The 23,196-nt window shown below is 45.8% G+C and overlaps 1 protein-coding gene across 5 annotated transcripts in view; it reads left to right on the top strand.

Annotated features, from left to right (window-relative positions):
* CHD8 (chromodomain helicase DNA binding protein 8) overlaps positions 1 to 23,196 on the top strand; it is a 371,271-nt gene that overhangs the window by 183,249 nt on the left and 164,826 nt on the right. For all 5 annotated transcript variants that reach the window (XM_063913512.1, XM_063913515.1, XM_063913511.1 and 2 more), the window contains exons 13-15: positions 12,643 to 12,886; positions 13,109 to 13,285; positions 13,398 to 13,541. In XM_063913512.1, coding sequence (XP_063769582.1) covers positions 12,643 to 12,886; positions 13,109 to 13,285; positions 13,398 to 13,541 — 565 coding nt within the window. The remainder of the gene's footprint in view (positions 1 to 12,642; positions 12,887 to 13,108; positions 13,286 to 13,397; positions 13,542 to 23,196) is intronic.

Here is a 23,196-nt window from a genome sequence, read left to right as displayed (position 1 = left end):
AGGTAATTGAACTGTATAAAACAGGAAAGGGATATAAAAAGATATCCAAGCAATTGAGAATGCCTATCAGCAGTGTTCAAACTCTAATTAAGAAGTGGAAAATGAGGGATTATGTGGAAACCAAATCACGGTCAGGTAGACCAACAAAAATTTCAGCCATAAGTGTCAGGAAAATTTGTTTGCGATGCAAAGAAAAATCCACAAATAACGTCAACTGAAATACAGGACTCTCTGAAAAAAGTGGTGTGGTTGTTTCAAGATGCACAATAAGGAGGCATTTGAAGAAAAATGGTCTGCATGGTCGAGTCGCCAGAAGAAAGCCATTACTACGCAAATGCCACAAAGCATCCTGCGTACAATACTCCAAACAGCACAGAGACAAGCCTCAAAACTTCTGGAACAAACTAATTTGGAGTGATGAGAACAAAATTTAACTTTTTGGCCACAACCATAAATGTTACATTTGGAGAGGAGTCAACAAGGCCTATGATGAAAGGTACACCATTCCAAATGTGAGACACGGAGGCGGATCGCTAATGTTTTGGGGATGTGTGAGCTACAGAGGCACTGGAAACTTGGCAAGATGAATGCAGCATGTTATCAGAAAATACTGGAGGAAAATTTGCAGTCATCAGCCCAGAAGCTGCGCATGGGACGTATTTGGACGTTCCAACATGACAATGATCCAAAACACAAGGCCAAGTTGACCTGTCATTGGCTACAGCAGAATAAAGTGAAGGTTCTGGAGTGGCCATCTCAGTCTCCACTCTGGGGAGATCTCAAACGTGCAGTTCAAGCAAGACAGCCCAAGAATTTACAGGAACTGGTGGAATTTTACCAAGAACGGGCAGCTTTACCATCTGAGAAAATAAAGAGCCTCATCCACAACTACCACAAAAGACTTCAAGCTGTCATTGATGTTAAAGGGGGCTATACACGGTTTTAAGAACTGGGGTATCTAAACTTTTGATCAGGGTCATTTGGGTAGTTTCTGTTGTCATTATGATTTAAAAAGAGTAAACACAGTTGTTTGACAATAAATGGCTTCACCCAACCACTAACCATGAGTGAAAGAAAAGTTTGTGAGTTATCATTCATATTCTCTGACAAATGGCCAGTAAATCACAAATTCTGCTAGCGTATGTAAACTTATGAGCACAACTGTATTTATGAAGTGTCGGGTTGTGTTTATGCCCCATATATAAAATGCCAATATTTATACTAGCTAGACATGGCTAGTAAAATCATTACCCTTTTTAAATATTGAGCATAAACATCAGAATCCTCAGGTCTTAAAACATAAAGCATCATAAATAAGCCCCTTTGTATCCCTTCCCGGTTTAGGGATTGAGTATCTGATTAGAACAGTCCATTTAGTCATTGGACTGCATCAATGTGGATTCTCCAGCCCGTGATTAGGTGGCCTTTTAAGCATACGTTAAACTTTTGAATGTTAACTGTTCATCCTCTTAGGAGCTCTCTGATTTAACTGAGGAGGCTTGGCAAGCGCAGGATAATAAGTTCACTGCTCCATGGAAATTTACATGTCTTTATCCAGTGCTGGAGGACCACACACAATAATGGGATAAGTCTCCTAGGGTGGTCGCTACATTGGCACAGTTCGCCAAGACCACCACCCTTATGGTCTTAGGGTTTGCTTCTTTTCAGGAACTGTTGGCTAGGAGCTGCTTGCTGGACTTCAATTGGATTCTTCTAAGGAGAATCTGCTGGATATAGCAGAAAAACTCTGTTCTAGCTGCGGAATACTTTTGTGAAACGTTGCCGGTTGATGGTTCAGATGGTTTCCACTGTCTTGGCAACAGCGGGCACTATGGTAGCGCTCCTGGGTGGCGGACTCTGAGTTCAAGCATTCACATGAGGCACTTCCATTTTGATTGTCGTGTTCTTTTTGGGCCAGAGTTGGCATAAATGCTTTAGCCACAGGAGATAAGAGTACTTTCAAGAGCCCTCGGTTCTGTTCTTTTCATCCTTTTGATGCGGGCTGGCCGTCAAGTTTCTTGAGAGAGTCCTTTTCATGGCTGATATTCAGCGCAGGAAGGTCGATCAGCCTGGCCAGGTTGGCGCTCAAGTCATAAGATACCTGTGAAACCTACTACCTACCTGTCTGGGTCTAAAGTGGGTGAAGTCCTCCATGGACCGCTGGGTGTTAGGGATCATTCAACGGTCATTAACCTCAGGGGTCCCCCACCCAGGCAGTTTTTCTGTACCTTTCTTTACAACGTGAGAATGGTAACACTGGATCTAGCTGTTACTTTTCCTACTGTCAGGCAGCGTGATTGTTCCAGCATATCAGCGGACGAGGGGATTTTACTGAAATGTTGTTTTTCTGGTCCAGAAGCTGGACAGGTCATTTCGACTCATTCTCAACTTAAGTGCCATCATGCCTATCTGTAGGTAAATTGGTTCCAAATGGAATCCATATATGATAACCACCAAAGAGGCCAGCAAAATATTGCCCTCCATTGACCTCAAGGACGAACACCTGCACTTTATCTTCTGGGAGGGGCAACGTTTGCCACAGTAGGGGGACCATGTTCTGTTTTGGGTGTTTCATTCTGGTCTTGGCCCCGTGAGTTTTTATGAAACTCATACCAGTGATGGTATTTGTTTTGTGGAAGGAAAGTATAACGATTGTGCCCTACTTAAACAAACCCTCCTCTGTGCCTTTGCTGAAAAGTCATCCCGACTGCAGGGTTCTGGAGTTGCAGGAGCATGGTTGGATCCTGAACTTCAAAAAGTCCCATCTGATTCCCGGTCAACATTTGCAGTTTCTGGGCTTTATCTTCTACCCCTGTCTTCAAATGGTGTTACGTTCGTCAGACTAGGTCTGTTCCATACAGGTTTTGGTCAAAAGGGGTCTGTTGGTCATATTTATATGCTATTATAGGGGATGATGCGGTCTAGTTTCGAGACCATCCAGTACGTTAGGTTCCACTCCTTTGATTTTTTTGTGAGAATTTCTGAATAGTTGGTTAGGGTCCAACGATCACCTGGTGTTTCAGCTGCTTAGCCTCTCACTGTACACGTAAGTCCCTGAATTGGTGGTTGGTTCTATCAAGGACAGGTCTCTGGGTCATTGTGATCGTGCATGACTGCCTTCTGCAGGGCCTTTGGTCTGTACAGGGGTTTGCCCTTCCCAAGAAAATTTTAGAGCTCTGGACATCTACTTTACACTGTCCAGGGCTCAGTCGGTTGTTGTGGGACACTTTGACCGGATTCAGTCAGACATTGCCCTGGCGGTAAAGTATTTCAAGCATCAGGGGGACACGCAAATTGCCAGGTCAGAAAAGGTGACTGGTATGGTCTTGGGCGAGAGGCATGTGTGCCAAAATTCTCAGCTGTGTTCATACTGGGGGTGGCCAATTGAGAGGTGGATTTTCTTACTGGAAACGCAGTCCTGCTGAGAAAGTGGTCTCTTCCCGTAGAAGTCTTCTGCTACTTGGTTGAGATCTGTGGTTTGCCAGAGGTGAACCTCATGGCCTCTAACAAAAAATTGCAAGGTTTAGCAGTTTTGTGCATGGTTCAGGGCCATTTGCAATGGATGCCATGACTGTTTCATAGTCATTCAGTGTGGAGTGTGTGTTTCCCTTGTTGCCAATATTGCCAGGCTGTTCCGCACACAGGGAATTCCTGTGATCCTGGTGGCTCCAGATTGTCCCCGATGGTTCTAGTAGCTGGTGTTCTCAAACAGGTGGTTGGACCTTGTTAATGCCTTCCTTTGTGTCCAGATGTGTTGTAGCAAAACCCGTTTCTGCACCAGTACTTTCCTTGGATGGCTTTAGTGGCGTGGCTATTGAAAACTGTATCTTTAGGGCCTAAATGTTTTGCTTCCAATGTTGAACAGACCATATTGCAAGCCAGAAAACCTGTTTTCGGCTCGGAAATTCCACAGAGTATGGAAGTTTTACGTTCTGTGGTGTGAAAAAAAAGTGTTTCATAAGTCTGTAACCTCTGTCCCAATACCTTTTCTTTCCTTCAGAATGCTTTGGAGGTGTGTCACAGTCTAGGTTCTCTGAAAGTGCAGATTGGGGTCTTGTCTTGCTAGTCCCCTTTCCTTGCCTTTCATAAGGGTTTTTTAACAACCAGGCTTCGGCTGAATTTTTGGAAGTCTTCCTTTCTTGCTGCGATTTGTCTTTAATAGTGTGGCTACTGATGCAGCCATCCTTGGGTGTGAAGGTTTTTCATATTCTATAGTACAAGCTATGATGAAAGCTAGGAAGCAGTCTTAAGCTAAGATATACCATCTTACTACAGATTCAAGATGGAATCTCTGCGGTCAGTAATTGCAGGTTTAGAGCCGCAGGAATTCATGATTGCGCTGGATCTCAAGGATGCGTACTTACACATTCCGATTTGGCCACCTCATCAGAGGTTTTTGCGTTTTGCGATACGGCAGAACCATTGCCAGTTTCAGGCTCTACCGTTTGGCCTCTCGTCAACGCCTCGGGTATTCACCAAAGTAATGTCTGTGATGATAGCCCATCTCAGATCCCTGGGAGTGATAATAGTTCCGTACTTGGACGATCTGCTCATCAAAGCTCCGTCTCAACAGATGCTCCTCCACAATGCGTTGCTGATGTGCAATGTACTAGTTCAGCACGGTTGGATTGTCAACTTCAATAAATAACATCTAATTCCGTCTCAACGACTTCAATTCCTAGGTATGATTCTCGATACGGTAGAGCAAAGAATTTACCTACCACAACAGAAAGTACAGATTATTTGTCATCTGGTACAATTAGTGCTCAAGCCACGCACAGTCTCGGTCCATTTGTGCATTCGCCTGTTAGGCACAATGGTGGCAGCTTTCGAAGCCCTTCAGTTCGGAAGATTTCACTCACGTCCTTTTCAACTGGATGTGCTTGCACAGTGGTCGGGCTCGCATCTGCAGATTCACCAGAAAGGTAGGTTGTCTCCACGGGCCAGAGTATCTCTACTCTGGTGGCTCAAAGTACACAATCTAACCACAGGGAAACGGTTCGGCGCCTGGAATTGGATCATTCTAACGACGGACGCGAGTCTCAGAGGTTGGGGAGCTGTAGTTCAAAATTGTCAGCTCCAGGGTCTCTGGGCGGATCACGAAAGATTACTGTCTATAAATGTCCTTGAACTCCGGGCAATTTACAATGCGCTATGACAAGCAGTGCACATGCTCCGGTCTCAGACTGTCCAGGTGCAGTGGGACAACGCGACGGCGGTCGCGTACATCAACAAACAAGGAGGAACGAGAAGCCGCATGGCCATGCGGGAAGTAGCTCGAATCCTCAATTGGGCCAAGCATCACCAGGTGATATTGTCGGCAGTGTTCATTCCGGGAGTGGACAACTGGGAGGCGGATTATCTCAGCCGTCGGGATTTTCATCCAGGGGTATGGGCATTTAAATCCAGAAGTGTTTCACATGTTGGTCCAGAGGTGGGGTTACCCACAGGTGGACCTGATGGCATCTCGCCACAATCACCAAACGCCCAGTATGTGTCCAGAACGCGAGATCCAAAGGCAGTGGCGGTGGATGCTCTCACAATCGCGTGGCCGTACAGCCTCGTGTATCTGTTTCCACTGTGTTCGCTGCTCCCTCTGTTGCTAAAACGGACCAAAAGAGAGTCCGCCACAGTCATACTAGTGGCGCCTCATTGGCCTCGGAGAGCTTGGTTCTCGGATCTCCGCGGACTACTCGCAGACGATCCTTGGCCGCTTCCGCTACGTCCGGACCTGTTACAACAGGGTCCGTTCCTTTACCCCGATATAGCGCGGCTCCATTTGACGGGGTGGCTGTTGAGATCGCCCTCTTAAGAAGAGAGGGCATTCCAGAATCGGTTATACCAACCATGTTACGTGCTAGGAAGCCAGTTACGGCAGCTCATTATTACAGAATTTGGCGTGCCTGAATAGGTTGGTGGGAGGCTCGGAAGTTTCCGACGTCATCTTTCAAGTTATCCCGTCTTTTGTTATTTCTACAGACGGGGTTAGATGGAGGACTGCGTTTATCTACACTAAAGGTGCAGGTATCTGCTTTGTCAATTTACTTTCAAATAAGATTGGCTCTATTGCCGTCTGTACACACCTTTCTGCATGGTGTCCTCAGAGTACAGCCTCCATTCATTCCACCTACAGCGCCATGGGACTTGAATCTGGTTTTCGATTTTTTACAGTCTTTATATTTTTTGAACCATTACAACAAGTTGATGTGTTTCTCACTTGGAAAACAGTTTTTCTCCTAGCCCTAGCTTCGGCAAGGCGTGTTTCAGATTTGGGTGCCTTGTCATGCAAGCCACCGTATTTGGTGTTTCATGATGACAGAGCGGAACTTCGGACGAATCCCACTTTCTTGCCAAAGGTAGTGTCATCTTTTTACATCAATCAACCAATAGTAGTTCCTGTGTTAACAGAAGATTCTGGTATCCCGAACGTCTACAGTTCGTAAGACGGATACGTTGTTTGTTCTCTATGATGCTGCCAAGATGGGTTGGCCAGCTTCTAAGCAGACCTTATCCAGATAAATTAAACTGACTTACCTTCATGCTAGGTTACAGCCGCCTACATCTGTAACAGCTCATTCCACACGTTCTATGGGAACTTCATGGGCAGTAGGTCGTGGGGCTTCTACGACGCAGCTTTGCTGTGCGGCTACATGGTCATCAGTACACACGTTTTGTGTGCTTTTATAAGTTTGTTACGTTTGCGGCATCCGCATCTAGCTTTGGCCGCCTAGTGTTACAGGTGCCAAACAGCTCTCCCGCCCACTGGGGAAGCTTTGGTACGTCCCAAGAGTACTCCAGTGACCCCTAGTGGATGAAAAAGAAAATAGGATTTTGGTACTTACCAGGTAAATCCTTTTCTTTGAATCCATAGGGGGCACTGGACGCCCACCCAGAGCTGTTTTACTTGGTTTGTGGTAAGTTCAGTGGATCTTATGGTAACACATTCTCACCGACTGGTTCAAATTTTCAAGCTCTATCGGTTATGGTTCAACTGTTTAGTTGTCAGTAACGTTATGTGTCAACTTTATTGTTGTCCGTTATGTTATATGTAATTCTCCATTGTCCTCCTCTCTGTCGCTCCTGTTCGGCTCAGTAAAAAACACTGAGGTACTCTGGGAATATGGAGGGGAGGAGAGTTACTAAATTTAAATATTCAGTGCCTTGTTTTGCTAAAGCCGTCCATATCCCAAGAGTACTCCAGTGTCCCCTATGGATTCAAAGAAAAGGATTTACCTGGTAAGTACCAAAATCCTATTTTTTACTTAGGAGATATGTGCTGCTGCTGCACACATCCAGAGAACCGGCAGCAGCATTTGTACGGTTTTACCAAAGCATTGCACGAGTGTGTGTGTGTGTGTGTGTGTGTGTGTGTGTGTGTGTGTGTGGGGGGGTTTAATGACTGTTCCCTGCCCCGGCTCACATCTGGTTCCCTGCCCCATGGACCGCCTAGGCTTGCAGCTAGCCGGCGCTGTCACGCCTTTAGAGCACCTCTTGTTGTGGTGTTTGGTAATCTGCTGGCTACTGTCGGGGAACCTGCTTGGGTTCAATTGTTGAGGCACTTTAATCCAGTGCTGCACTGACGTGTCTGGATCTGAGTCATGGGGAAAGCAAAAGCATTGTCAAAGGATCTGCAGGAAAAGGTAATTGAACTGTATAAAACAGGAAAGGGATATAAAAAGATATCCAAGCAATTGAGAATGCCTATCAGCAGTGTTCAAACTCTAATTAAGAAGTGGAAAATGAGGGATTATGTGGAAACCAAATCACGGTCAGGTAGACCAACAAAAATTTCAGCCATAAGTGTCAGGAAAATTTGTTTGCGATGCAAAGAAAAATCCACAAATAACGTCAACTGAAATACAGGACTCTCTGAAAAAAGTGGTGTGGTTGTTTCAAGATGCACAATAAGGAGGCATTTGAAGAAAAATGGTCTGCATGGTCGAGTCGCCAGAAGAAAGCCATTACTACGCAAATGCCACAAAGCATCCTGCGTACAATACTCCAAACAGCACAGAGACAAGCCTCAAAACTTCTGGAACAAACTAATTTGGAGTGATGAGAACAAAATTTAACTTTTTGGCCACAACCATAAATGTTACATTTGGAGAGGAGTCAACAAGGCCTATGATGAAAGGTACACCATTCCAAATGTGAGACACGGAGGCGGATCGCTAATGTTTTGGGGATGTGTGAGCTACAGAGGCACTGGAAACTTGGCAAGATGAATGCAGCATGTTATCAGAAAATACTGGAGGAAAATTTGCAGTCATCAGCCCAGAAGCTGCGCATGGGACGTATTTGGACGTTCCAACATGACAATGATCCAAAACACAAGGCCAAGTTGACCTGTCATTGGCTACAGCAGAATAAAGTGAAGGTTCTGGAGTGGCCATCTCAGTCTCCACTCTGGGGAGATCTCAAACGTGCAGTTCAAGCAAGACAGCCCAAGAATTTACAGGAACTGGTGGAATTTTACCAAGAACGGGCAGCTTTACCATCTGAGAAAATAAAGAGCCTCATCCACAACTACCACAAAAGACTTCAAGCTGTCATTGATGTTAAAGGGGGCTATACACGGTTTTAAGAACTGGGGTATCTAAACTTTTGATCAGGGTCATTTGGGTAGTTTCTGTTGTCATTATGATTTAAAAAGAGTAAACACAGTTGTTTGACAATAAATGGCTTCACCCAACCACTAACCATGAGTGAAAGAAAAGTTTGTGAGTTATCATTCATATTCTCTGACAAATGGCCAGTAAATCACAAATTCTGCTAGCGTATGTAAACTTATGAGCACAACTGTATTTATGAAGTGTCGGGTTGTGTTTATGCCCCATATATAAAATGCCAATATTTATACTAGCTAGACATGGCTAGTAAAATCATTACCCTTTTTAAATATTGAGCATAAACATCAGAATCCTCAGGTCTTAAAACATAAAGCATCATAAATAAGCCCCTTTGTATCCCTTCCCGGTTTAGGGATTGAGTATCTGATTAGAACAGTCCATTTAGTCATTGGACTGCATCAATGTGGATTCTCCAGCCCGTGATTAGGTGGCCTTTTAAGCATACGTTAAACTTTTGAATGTTAACTGTTCATCCTCTTAGGAGCTCTCTGATTTAACTGAGGAGGCTTGGCAAGCGCAGGATAATAAGTTCACTGCTCCATGGAAATTTACATGTCTTTATCCAGTGCTGGAGGACCACACACAATAATGGGATAAGTCTCCTAGGGTGGTCGCTACATTGGCACAGTTCGCCAAGACCACCACCCTTATGGTCTTAGGGTTTGCTTCTTTTCAGGAACTGTTGGCTAGGAGCTGCTTGCTGGACTTCAATTGGATTCTTCTAAGGAGAATCTGCTGGATATAGCAGAAAAACTCTGTTCTAGCTGCGGAATACTTTTGTGAAACGTTGCCGGTTGATGGTTCAGATGGTTTCCACTGTCTTGGCAACAGCGGGCACTATGGTAGCGCTCCTGGGTGGCGGACTCTGAGTTCAAGCATTCACATGAGGCACTTCCATTTTGATTGTCGTGTTCTTTTTGGGCCAGAGTTGGCATAAATGCTTTAGCCACAGGAGATAAGAGTACTTTCAAGAGCCCTCGGTTCTGTTCTTTTCATCCTTTTGATGCGGGCTGGCCGTCAAGTTTCTTGAGAGAGTCCTTTTCATGGCTGATATTCAGCGCAGGAAGGTCGATCAGCCTGGCCAGGTTGGCGCTCAAGTCATAAGATACCTGTGAAACCTACTACCTACCTGTCTGGGTCTAAAGTGGGTGAAGTCCTCCATGGACCGCTGGGTGTTAGGGATCATTCAACGGTCATTAACCTCAGGGGTCCCCCACCCAGGCAGTTTTTCTGTACCTTTCTTTACAACGTGAGAATGGTAACACTGGATCTAGCTGTTACTTTTCCTACTGTCAGGCAGCGTGATTGTTCCAGCATATCAGCGGACGAGGGGATTTTACTGAAATGTTGTTTTTCTGGTCCAGAAGCTGGACAGGTCATTTCGACTCATTCTCAACTTAAGTGCCATCATGCCTATCTGTAGGTAAATTGGTTCCAAATGGAATCCATATATGATAACCACCAAAGAGGCCAGCAAAATATTGCCCTCCATTGACCTCAAGGACGAACACCTGCACTTTATCTTCTGGGAGGGGCAACGTTTGCCACAGTAGGGGGACCATGTTCTGTTTTGGGTGTTTCATTCTGGTCTTGGCCCCGTGAGTTTTTATGAAACTCATACCAGTGATGGTATTTGTTTTGTGGAAGGAAAGTATAACGATTGTGCCCTACTTAAACAAACCCTCCTCTGTGCCTTTGCTGAAAAGTCATCCCGACTGCAGGGTTCTGGAGTTGCAGGAGCATGGTTGGATCCTGAACTTCAAAAAGTCCCATCTGATTCCCGGTCAACATTTGCAGTTTCTGGGCTTTATCTTCTACCCCTGTCTTCAAATGGTGTTACGTTCGTCAGACTAGGTCTGTTCCATACAGGTTTTGGTCAAAAGGGGTCTGTTGGTCATATTTATATGCTATTATAGGGGATGATGCGGTCTAGTTTCGAGACCATCCAGTACGTTAGGTTCCACTCCTTTGATTTTTTTGTGAGAATTTCTGAATAGTTGGTTAGGGTCCAACGATCACCTGGTGTTTCAGCTGCTTAGCCTCTCACTGTACACGTAAGTCCCTGAATTGGTGGTTGGTTCTATCAAGGACAGGTCTCTGGGTCATTGTGATCGTGCATGACTGCCTTCTGCAGGGCCTTTGGTCTGTACAGGGGTTTGCCCTTCCCAAGAAAATTTTAGAGCTCTGGACATCTACTTTACACTGTCCAGGGCTCAGTCGGTTGTTGTGGGACACTTTGACCGGATTCAGTCAGACATTGCCCTGGCGGTAAAGTATTTCAAGCATCAGGGGGACACGCAAATTGCCAGGTCAGAAAAGGTGACTGGTATGGTCTTGGGCGAGAGGCATGTGTGCCAAAATTCTCAGCTGTGTTCATACTGGGGGTGGCCAATTGAGAGGTGGATTTTCTTACTGGAAACGCAGTCCTGCTGAGAAAGTGGTCTCTTCCCGTAGAAGTCTTCTGCTACTTGGTTGAGATCTGTGGTTTGCCAGAGGTGAACCTCATGGCCTCTAACAAAAAATTGCAAGGTTTAGCAGTTTTGTGCATGGTTCAGGGCCATTTGCAATGGATGCCATGACTGTTTCATAGTCATTCAGTGTGGAGTGTGTGTTTCCCTTGTTGCCAATATTGCCAGGCTGTTCCGCACACAGGGAATTCCTGTGATCCTGGTGGCTCCAGATTGTCCCCGATGGTTCTAGTAGCTGGTGTTCTCAAACAGGTGGTTGGACCTTGTTAATGCCTTCCTTTGTGTCCAGATGTGTTGTAGCAAAACCCGTTTCTGCACCAGTACTTTCCTTGGATGGCTTTAGTGGCGTGGCTATTGAAAACTGTATCTTTAGGGCCTAAATGTTTTGCTTCCAATGTTGAACAGACCATATTGCAAGCCAGAAAACCTGTTTTCGGCTCGGAAATTCCACAGAGTATGGAAGTTTTACGTTCTGTGGTGTGAAAAAAAAGTGTTTCATAAGTCTGTAACCTCTGTCCCAATACCTTTTCTTTCCTTCAGAATGCTTTGGAGGTGTGTCACAGTCTAGGTTCTCTGAAAGTGCAGATTGGGGTCTTGTCTTGCTAGTCCCCTTTCCTTGCCTTTCATAAGGGTTTTTTAACAACCAGGCTTCGGCTGAATTTTTGGAAGTCTTCCTTTCTTGCTGCGATTTGTCTTTAATAGTGTGGCTACTGATGCAGCCATCCTTGGGTGTGAAGGTTTTTCATATTCTATAGTACAAGCTATGATGAAAGCTAGGAAGCAGTCTTAAGCTAAGATATACCATCTTATATGGAAGACCTATATAGTATATACAGATGTAGCCATGCTCAACTAGCCTGCAGTTTGCCATATTCAAATTGCCAATCCAGGCACAGCAAGTGTGCTTGTGACTAGGACTCGCTTGTGCATCTTAAGTACGTTAGGAATACATGGGTGGTGTACCAAGTCTCACCTCTGAGTGGCACGTGCCTGTGCGGCCGTGCCGCAGGATGGATGAGCATGGCGACATCTGTAACTATAAGTAGAAAATACAGTTTTCCTACATTCACTTTCCGGCTTTCACCACTCTAACAGTCTATTTCCAAAATAATCTTGTCTCTTCCATCTGTTCAATTATTTCTCCATGGTGTCCAGTGTGTATTACATTTACAGATGCCCTTTGTGCCCCCTATAGTAACCAGGGTCTTAAGGTTAGTTACCAAAGCAATACAAACATGAATTGACTGAGCTATGGAGAGTTAATCTGTGTATAAAGGGAAGGGGGAGGCAATTGGAGAAGAGAGCCTTGCTGTGTCTGGGTTGTGGTGTTTTGTTTTGTTTTTGTTTTATTACTACCCCATTGTCTCCAGTGACCCAATGTCATTTAGAGAAACTGATTTAATGTTCAGTGTAAAAATCAAATTTTTTGTAATTCCTTCTATAGTTAATTATGTTATCACTCCTGTAATAGAGATTTGTCATTTACTTAGTCCATCCACACCAGTGAAAGGGACCTAATCCTAGTTTATTTTTTTTTCTTGCAGACAAAACTGTATTCTGGCAGATGAGATGGGCCTGGGCAAGACAATCCAGTCCATCTCATTTCTGCAGGAAGTGTACAATGTGGGAGTTCAGGGTCCTTTCCTAGTGATTGCCCCACTCTCCACTATTACCAACTGGGAGAGGGAATTTGCAAGCTGGACACAAATGAACACCATTGTATACCACGGCAGCCTGGCTAGCCGACAAATGATTCAGCAGTATGAGATGTACTGCAAGGACTCGAAGGTCAGTTGTGCACCCCATCAAGTGACAACCTGCTTTAAAACTGTTAGTCAAATCTTTCTGTGTTTGCATCTTTTTTTTTTTTTTCGTACTCCATTTGTACATACAATTAGTGACACTGACTTCCTGAAAAAAGTGTCTGTTACTTTTCTCTTTACTGTAGACCTAGAATCTATGTAATAATGCTCTTTGTTTGATTTGATGTTCCTTTTTTATTATCTCCAGGGTCACCTGATTCCTGGGGCGTACAAGTTTGATGCTTTGATCACAACATTTGAAATGGTGCTTTCTGACTGCCCTGAGCTACGTGAAATTGAATGGCGCTGTGTCATTATTGATGAGGCTCATCGTCTGAAGAATAGGAACTGCAAGCTTCTGGACAGCTTAAAACATATGGACCTGGTAAGTGTAATGCTATTAAGTTTTGAAGTGGGTCTAAATAATGGTCTATTCAGTGAATGCACACATTAATATGACAAATGTAGACTAAATGTAAAACATTTCGATATTTCAGGAGCACAAGGTCCTTTTGACTGGGACACCATTACAGAATACTGTGGAGGAGCTGTTCAGTCTCTTACATTTCTTGGAGCCTACTCAGTTTGCCTCTGAAGCAGAGTTTTTGAAGGATTTTGGAGACCTTAAAACTGAGGAACAGGTACCTAAAACTTAAACATACAGATAAAACAAAGTTCTATACAGAGTTAATTCATTAGTGGTCATGTGTGGTTTATACACACAACCAGGTGCGGATCCAGAAGAAAATGATAGGGTGGGCACCATGGAAGGGGCAAGTACATTTGTGTGCGGCTTTGGTGCATGTGAGGTGGCGCTTCTTATACAATGCCGACAGTTGTAGCGCACATTATGCAATGTCCACTGTACTGGTAGTGCCCCTTATATAGACCCCATAGTAGTGGTGCCCCTTATGCAATGCCCGTATTGCCCACAGTAATAATGTTGCCTGTAGTAATGCCCCCAGTCATTTAGCGCCCTAGTAGTTATGCCCCCAGTGGTAATGCCCCTGCAGTTATGACCCCAGTAGTTTACCCCCGCCCCCTTTAGTTTAGCCTCCCAGTGGTAATGCCCCAAGTAGTTTGCCTGCTTGTAGTTTAGCCACCAGTAGTAATGTCCCCCTGTAGTTTGCCCCTGTAGTTATGTCCCCCTTGTAGTTTAGCCCCCAGTAGTTTGGCCCCTGTAGTTATCCCCCAGTAGTTTGGCCCCTGTAGTTATGCCCCCAGTAGTTTGGCCCCCCTGTAGTTTAGCCCCCAAGTAGTAATGCCCCTGTAGTTAAGCCGCCAGTAGTAATGCCCCTGTAGTTAAGCCGCCAGTAGTAATGCTGAATTCAGCGAGTAAACACTTAATAGATGCCATGAGCCTAGGGGCAGGACAGCCTGCTTGGGGAGAGCTGGACACCCCCCCTGAGTGATGGAAACTGGGTGTGATGAGAGTCCACATCTTTTCCTCGATAGCCACACCACCTTTGAAGGCGCACGCTCAAAGTCCGTCTTTCATGCTCCTATTAGCTAGTGGTGCCAAATGAAGGTCCCACTCCTGGTACCCGATATGTTCGGTACACCATTGGCCAAGACACCAAGATAACCTTGTGTAGCCTGGATTAAAAGCAGGCATGATAACACTAGGCAAAATTTGCGCCCAGTATTACCCATATTGTACATGGTACCAGTTTTGTGGTAGTATTAATTATATATATATATATATATATATATATATATATATCCAATTGTAAAGAAGGCACTCACCAGACTAGTATTGAAAATGCAAAAGACGTTTATCAAATTTCACATCAGCGACTTATTCATGGTTTTGACCAACCATGAATAAGTCGCTGATGTGAAATTTGATAAACGTCTTTTGCATTTTCAATACTAGTCTGGTGAGTGCCTTCTTTACAATTGGATGTATTATTGGACCTTGTGGATACAAGTTTTTCCCTGGAATTGGACACCCCAGCAGATGACATTGATTATATAGTGAGTGCCACTTCACTTATTTTGGTATATATATATATATATATATATATATATATATCGACCTCTGGTGTCTGTCTAATATAAATAAGACTATAAACGAATGTGTAAAAAATATATTATAGGTAAGTAATGTTTCGAAGTTTATTCACCTCTTCATCAGATAGTAGTTATTACTTACCTGCTTGTGCTGTTCAGTGAATTCCGAGTGCCGCATGCATCGTTTCTCTGTTAAGGACCCGGGCGCGCCCTGGGCAGCATATATACCTCAATATAAGACTGGCAACAGGGGAAATAGGTGCCAGGGCACTGTCCTAACCCCCGCCAGTATAAAGATTTTTAACAAAAATAGCGTGACTGAAGCGCGCCAATACGGCGGGGGGCTTAGCCCTCACAGCTCATACAGCCAGCGCCATTTTCTCTGGCAGAGACGCTGGTCCTTCCTCACACTGCTGAAACTATCAGGGTGCAAAATGGGGGGGGGGGGGGGGGATGGGGGGGTGCACAGTAAAATTGGTGCAGTATATGTTTAATATAAAAACGCTGCAGGTTTGGGGCATTCTATAGTGTTCAGAACTGTTGATTAAGCGCTGGGTTATGAGCTGGCAAACTCTATCTGTGTCTCTCTGGCATGTTTGGTACAAGTGTGTCGGCATGTCTGAGGCGGAGTGCTTCCCACAAATGGCTGTGGGAGTGACCCTGTCGGCACCGCCGAATCCTCATGGTACTTGGTACATGTGTGTCAACATGTAGGTGGATGAATGTTTTTCCCAAGAGAAAACTATATTAGGGACACAGACCTGTGTGGGTGAGCCCTGTCGGCACCACCAATATCTGACTGGGTAAAAAATTGCATGTTCATGTGATGCATATCAGAGAGGGCTATGTATGTATGTATGTATGTGTATATATTAAGGTTGCATAAATCTGTGACATAGACGTAGAAATATCTATGGAGGATGTTTTGTTCATAGCTATGTCTCCCTCAGACCCCTCGGGGTCGCAGACATGTTATTTTGCCCAGTTACTACTCCCTGATACCGACACAGATGCTAATTCCGATGTCGACCATAATGTTTCCTGATGAGATCCAAAAAAATAAAAAAGCATTTGGTACATGATTAGTGCATAATAAGGACGTATTAACGTCACTGTGGACCCTGCTGTTCCGAACAAAGGGATCTATGTGTGCATATATGTATATATTTGTATGTATGTATGTATGTATGTATGTATGTGTGTGTGATTGATATATATATATATATATATACACACACACACACACACACACACACACACACACACACACACACACACACACATATATATATATATATATATGTGTGTGTGTATGTATATATATATATATGTGTGTGTATGTGTGTGTATATATATATATGTGTGTGTGTGTGTGTATGTATATATATATATATATGTGTGTGTGTGTATATATATATATATATGTGTATATATATGTGTGTGTGTGTATATATATATATGTGTATATATATATGTGTGTGTGTGTGTATATATATATATATATATATATATATATATATATATATATATATATATATATATATATATATATATATATATATATATATATATATATATATAATAAAGCTGAAGTAACATTCTTCATTCTCATGTGCTGAACGCTCTTTGAGAAAGTCTGGGTCAGCCCTGACAAGCTGGTTTCAAATCCTCAAGAGGATTCAGATTGTTTATTCTTTTCCACCCGCGGATAGACTAAAGTGGGAGTCACCCCCTGTTCTGCACGGGGCCCTGTCACAAAGCCAGCGGATTGTATGTAGGAAGCTATGTTATATTCTAGTTATGTGTCCACACATACGTCAATTAGACCTGCCATTACATGCGCATGGGGAGTAGTAGTATTCAAAAATGGTCTGTTGCCTGGTCATCCGTTATAGATACCCTGGGGAGAGATGGGATACTCCTTACGTTGGGTCATATCAAGGACGCTGCAGCATGCTTTCGTGCGACTGCAGGGGATAGAAGACTCTTGGGTTCACGGGCCGATTCCATGGCGGTCTCGGCTAGGAGGGCGTTGTGGATTCACCAATGGAATGCTAAGGTTGACTCCGAGAAGATATGGAGTCTTTTCCCTATGAAGATGAAGCCTGGTTTGGTGACTGCCTAGTTAATTTGATCTCGACAGAGGCCGCTGGTAAGTCTACCTTCTGCGCCTATGTTCCCTCACAATGGATGATGACGCATAATTGTCTGATGCAGTCATGTCGGCCCAATAGATACTGATTCCCCTTTTCTCTGACGTCCTAAGTGGATGCTGGGACTCCGTAAGGACCATGGGGAATAGCGGCTCCGCAGGAGACTGGGCACAACTAAAGAAAGCTTTAGGACTACCTGGTGTGCACTGGCTCCTCCCACTATGACCCTCCTCCAGACCTCAGTTAGAATCTTGTGCCCGGCTGAGCTGGATGCACACTAGGGGCTCTCCTGAGCTCCTAGAAAGAAAGTATATTTTAGGTTTTTTATTTTACAGTGAGATCTGCTGGCAACAGACTCACTGCAGCGAGGGACTAAGGGGAGAAGAAGCGAACCTACCTGACTGGAGATAGTTTGGGCTTCTTAGGCTACTGGACACCATTAGCTCCAGAGGGATCGAACACAGGACCCGACCTCGATCGTTCGGTCCCGGAGCCGCGCCGCCGTCCCCCTTACAGAGCCAGAAGCAAGAAGTGGTCCGGAAAATCGGCGGCAGAAGACCTCGGTCTTCAACAAGGTAGCGCACAGCACTGCAGCTGTGTGCCATTGCTCCTCATGCACACCTCACACTCCGGTCACTGATGGGTGCAGGGCGCTGGGGGGGGGCGCCCTGAGCAGCAATATAAACACCTTGGCTGGCAAATCATCACAATATATAGTCCCAGGGCTATATATGTGATAAATTACCCCTGCCAGAATCCATGAAAAAAGCGGGAGAAAAGTCTGCCGAAAAAGGGGCGGGGCTATCTCCCTCAGCACACTGGCGCCATTTTTTCTTCACAGTGCAGCTGGAAGACAGCTCCCCAGGCTCTCCCCTGTAGTTTTCAGGCTCAAAGGGTTAAAAAGAGAGGGGGGGCACTAAATTTAGGCGCAATATGTGTATACAAGCAGCTATTGGGGGAAAAATCACTCAGTTATAGTGTTAATCCCTGCATTATATAGCGCTCTGGTGTGTGCTGGCATACTCTCTCTCTGTCTCCCCAAAGGACTTTGTGGGGTCCTGTCCTCAGTCAGAGCATTCCCTGTGTGTGTGCGGTGTGTCGGTACGGCTGTGTCGACATGTTGGATGAGGAAGGTTACGTGGAGGCGGAGCAGAGGCCGATAAATGGGATGTCGCCCCCTGTGGGGCCGACACCAGAGTGGATGGATAGGTGGAAGGTATTAACCGACAATGTCAACTCCTTACATAAAAGGCTGGATGACGTAACAGCTGTGGGACAGCCGGCTTCTCAGCCCGCGCCTGCCCAGGCGTCTCAAAGGCCATCAGGGGCTCAAAAAACGCCCGTTACCTCAGATGGCAGACACAGATGTCGACACGGAGTCTGACTCCAGTGTCGACGAGGTTGAGACATATACACAATCCACTAGGAACATCCGTTGCATGATCTCGGCAATGAAAAATGTGTTACACATTTCTGACATGAACCCAAGTACCACATAAAAGGGGTTTTATGTTTGGGGAGAAAAAGCAGCCAGTGTTTTGTTCCCCCATCAGATGAGTGAATGAAGTGTGTAAAGAAGCGTGGGTTCCCCCGATAAGAAACTGGTAATTTCTAAAAAGTTACTGCTGGCGTACCCTTTCCCGCCAGAGGATAGGTCACGTTGGGAGATATCCCCTAGGGTGGATAAGGCGCTCACACGTTTGTCAAAAAAAGGTGGCACTGCCGTCTGGGGATACGGCCACTTTGAAGGAGCCTGCTTATAAAAAGCAGGAGGCTATCCTGAAGTCTGTATATACACACTCAGGTACTATACTGAGACCTGCAATTGCCTCAGCATGAATAGTGCTGCTGCAGTGTGGTCTGATACCCTGTCAGATAATATTAATACCCTAGACAGGGATAATATTTTGCTAACATAGAGCATATTAAAGACGTCGTCTTATATATGAGGGATGCACAGAGGTATATTTGCCGGCTGGCATCCAGAATTAATGCAATGTCCATTCTGCCAGGAGGGTATTAGAGACCCGGCAGTGGACAGGTGATGCTGACTTTAAAAGCACATGGACATTCTGCCTTATAAGGGTGAGGAATTGTTTGGGGATGGTCTCTGGGACCTCGTATCCACAGCAACAGCTGGGAAGAAATTTTTTTACCTCGGGTTTCTTCACAGCCTTAGAAAGCACCGTATTTTCAGGTACAGTCCTTTCGGCTTCAGAAAAGCAAGCAGGTCAAAGGCGCTTCCTTTCTGCATAGAGACAAGGGAAGAAGGAAAAAGCTGCACCAGACAGCCAGTTCCCAGGATCAAAAATCTTCCCCCGCTTCCTCTGAGTCCACCGCATGACGCTGGGGCTACACAGGTGGAGACAGGTGCGGTGGGTGCGCGTCTCTGGAACTTCAGGGACCAGTGGGCTTGCCCACAGGTGGATCCCTAGGTTCTGCAATTAGTATCACAGGGATACAAGCTGGAGTTTGAGGCGACTCCCCCTCGCCGTTACCTCACATCAGCCTTGCCTGCTGCCCTCGGAGAAAGGGAGGTAGTACTGGCGGCAATTCACAAGCTGTACTTCCAGCAGGTGAAATCAAGGTACCCCTCCTTCAACAAGGCCGGGGTTACTATTCCAAAATGTTTGTGGTACCGAAACCAGACGGTTCGGTGAGACCCATTCTAAAATTGAAATCCTTGAACACTTCTATACGAAGGTTCAAGTTCAAAATGGAATCGCTCAGGGCGATTATTGCAAGCCTGGAGAATTTCATGGTATCACTGGACATCAAGGATGCTTACCTGCATGTCCCTATTTACCCTCCTCACCAGGAGTACCTCAAAATTGTGGTACAGGATTGTCATTGCCAATTCCAGATGCTGCCGTTGGTCTGTCCCCAGCACCGAGAGTATTTACCAAGGTAATGGCCGAAATAATTATCCCGTACTTGGACGATCTCCTTATAAAGGCGAGGTCCAGGGAGCAGTTGTTTGTCGGAGTAGCACTATCTCGGGAAGTGCTACAACAGCACGGCTGGATTCTGAATATTCCAAAGTCGCAGCTGGTTCCTACGACGCGTCTACTGTTCCTGGGTATGGTTCTGGACACAGAACAAGAAAAAAGGGTTTCTCCCGGAGGAGAAGTCCAAGGAGTTGTCGTCTCTAGGCAGAGACCTCCTAATACAAATACAGGTGTCGGTGCATCAATGCACGCGAGCCCTGGGAAAGATGGTAGCTTCTTACGAAGAAATTCCATTCGCCAGGTCCCATGCAAGGATCTTCCAATGGGATCTGTTGGACAAGTGGTCCGGGTCGCATCTTCAGATGCATCGGCGGATAACCCTGTCTCCAAGGGCCAGGGTGTCGCTGTTGTGGTGGCTGCAGAGTGCTCATCTTCTAGAGGGCCGCAGATTCGGCATACAGGACTGGGTCCTGGTGACCACGGATGCGAGCCTTCGAGGCTGGGGGGCAGTCACACAGGGAAGAAACTTCCAAGGACTATGGACAAGTCAGGAGACTTCATAGACAAAAATATTCTGGAACTAAGGGCCGTTTACAATGCCCTAAGTCAGGCTAGACCCCTGCTTCAACACCGGCCGGTGCTGATCCAGTCCGACAACATCACGGCGGTCGCTCATGTAAACCGACAGGGCGGCACAAGAAGCAGGATGGCGATGGCAGAAGCCACAAGGATTCTCCGATGGGCGGAAAATCATGTGTTAGCACTGTCAGCAGTGTTCATTCCCGGAGTGGACAACTGGGAAGCAGACTTTCTCAGCAGACACGACCTCCACCCGGGAGAGTGGGGACTTCATCCAGTAGTCTTCCAAATGATTGTACACCGTTGGGAAAGGCCACAGGTGGACATGATGGCGTCCCGCCTCAACAAAAAGCTAAAAAGATATTGCGCCAGGTCAAGGGACCCTCAGGCGATAGCTGTGGACGCTCTGGTAACACCGTGGGTGTACCAGTCGGTGTATGTGTTCCCTTCTCTGCCTCTCATACCCAGGGTAATGAGAATAATAAGAAGGAGAGGAGTAAGAACTATACTCATTGTTCCAGATTGGCCAAGAAGAGCTTGGTACCCAGAACTCCAAGAAATGATCTCAGAGGACCCATGGCCTCTGCCGCTCAGACATGACCTGCTGCAGCAGGGGGCCTGTCTGTTCCAAGACGTACCGCGGCTGCGTTTGACGGCATGGCGGTTGAACGCCGGATCCTGAAGGAAAAGGGCATTCCGGAGGAAGTTATCCCTACGCTAATTAAAGCTAGGAAAGAAGTGAACGCAAACCATTATCACCGCATATGGCGGAAATATGTTGCGTGCTGTGAGGCCAGGAAGGCCCCAACGGAGGAATTTCAGCTAGGTCGATTTCTGCACTTCATACAGTCAGGGGTGACTATGGGCCTAAAATTGGGTTCCATTAAGGTCCAGATTTCGGCTCTATCGATTTTCTTCCAAAATAGAACTGACTTCACTGCCTGAAGTTCAGACTTTTGTTAAGGGAGTGCTCCATAGTCAGCCCCCGTTTGTGCCTCCAGTGGCACCGTGGGATCTCAACGTGGTGTTGGATTTCCTGAAGTCGCATTGGGTTGAGCCACTTAAATCCGTTGAGCTAAAATACCTCAAGTGGAAAGTGGTCATGCTGTTGGCGTCGGCCAGGCGTGTATCAGAATTAGTGGCTTTATCATGCAAAAGCCCTTATCTAATTTTTTTATATGGATAGGGCGGAATTGAGGACTCGTTCCCAATTCCTTCCTAAGGTGGTATCAGTTTTTTCATGTGAACCAACCTATTGTGGTGCCTGCGGCTACTTGGGACTTGGAGGATTCCAAGTTACTGGACGTAGTCAGGGCCCTGAAAAATATGTTTCCAGGACGGCTGGAGTCAGGAAAACTGACTCGCTATTTATCCTGTATGCACCCAACAAGCTGGGTGCTCCTGCTTCTAAGCAGACTATTGCTCGCTGGATCTGTAGCACGATTCAACTTGCACATTCTGCGGCTGGACTGCCGCACCCTAAATCTGTAAAAGCCCATTCCATGAGGAAAGTGGGCTCTTCTTGGGCGGCTGCCCGAGGGGTCTCGGCTTTACAAATTTGCCGAGTTGTTACTTGGTCGGGTTCAAACACTTTTGCAAGAGTCTACAAGTTTGATACCCTGGCTGAGGAGGACCTAGAGTTTGCTCATTCGGTGCTGCAGAGTCATCCGCACTCTCCCGCCCGTTTGGGAGCTTTGGTATAATCCCCATGGTCCTTACGGAGTCCCAGCATCCACTTAGGACGTCAGAGAAAATAAGATTTTACTCACCGGTAAATCTATTTCTCGTAGTCCGTAGTGGATGCTGGGCGCCCATCCCAAGTGCGGATTGTCTGCAATACTTGTATATAGTTATTGCCTAACTAAAGGGTTATTGTTGAGCCATCTGTTGAGAGGCTCAGTTATATTTCATACTGTTAACTGGGTATAGTATCACGAGTTATACGGTGTGATTGGTGTGGCTGGTATGAGTCTTACCCGGGATTCAAAATCCTTCCTTATTGTGTCAGCTCTTCCGGGCACAGTATCCTAACTGAGGTCTGGAGGAGGGTCATAGTGGGAGGAGCCAGTGCACACCAGGTAGTCCTAAAGCTTTCTTTAGTTGTGCCCAGTCTCCTACGGAGCCGCTATTCCCCATGGTCCTTACGGAGTCCCAGCATCCACTACGGACTACGAGAAATAGATTTACCGGTGAGTAAAATTTTATTTTCTTTGCAGGTAGAGGAAGGAGAAAAGGGAACAGGTCAGCAGCCTCTTCAAGGTCACAGGAGCAGAAATCATCCTCTGTTTCTGACAGATCCACCACATGACGCTGGGACTCTCTTGCGGGAGCCTACACCGGTGGGGCCACGTCTGAAACTTTTCAGTCAGTCCTGGAACGGACTTGGACCCATGGGTTTTACGAATAGTGTCCCAAGGGGGCATACTGGAGTTTCCAGACGTTTTCCCTCACCAGTTCTTCAATATTACCGATTCTCCTCCGGACGGGGAGGTAGTATGCGACGCAACACAAGAGTTGTGTCAGGATCAGGTTATTGTCCTGGTGTACCCTGTCGCAATAGGGATACGGCTCGGTCAGACCATTCCTAAATCTGACATCCCTCA

Source organism: Pseudophryne corroboree, chromosome 1, assembly GCF_028390025.1.
Source record: "Pseudophryne corroboree isolate aPseCor3 chromosome 1, aPseCor3.hap2, whole genome shotgun sequence".
Lineage (NCBI taxonomy): Eukaryota > Metazoa > Chordata > Amphibia > Anura > Myobatrachidae > Pseudophryne > Pseudophryne corroboree.
This window is presented reverse-complemented; position numbering and strand designations above follow the sequence as displayed.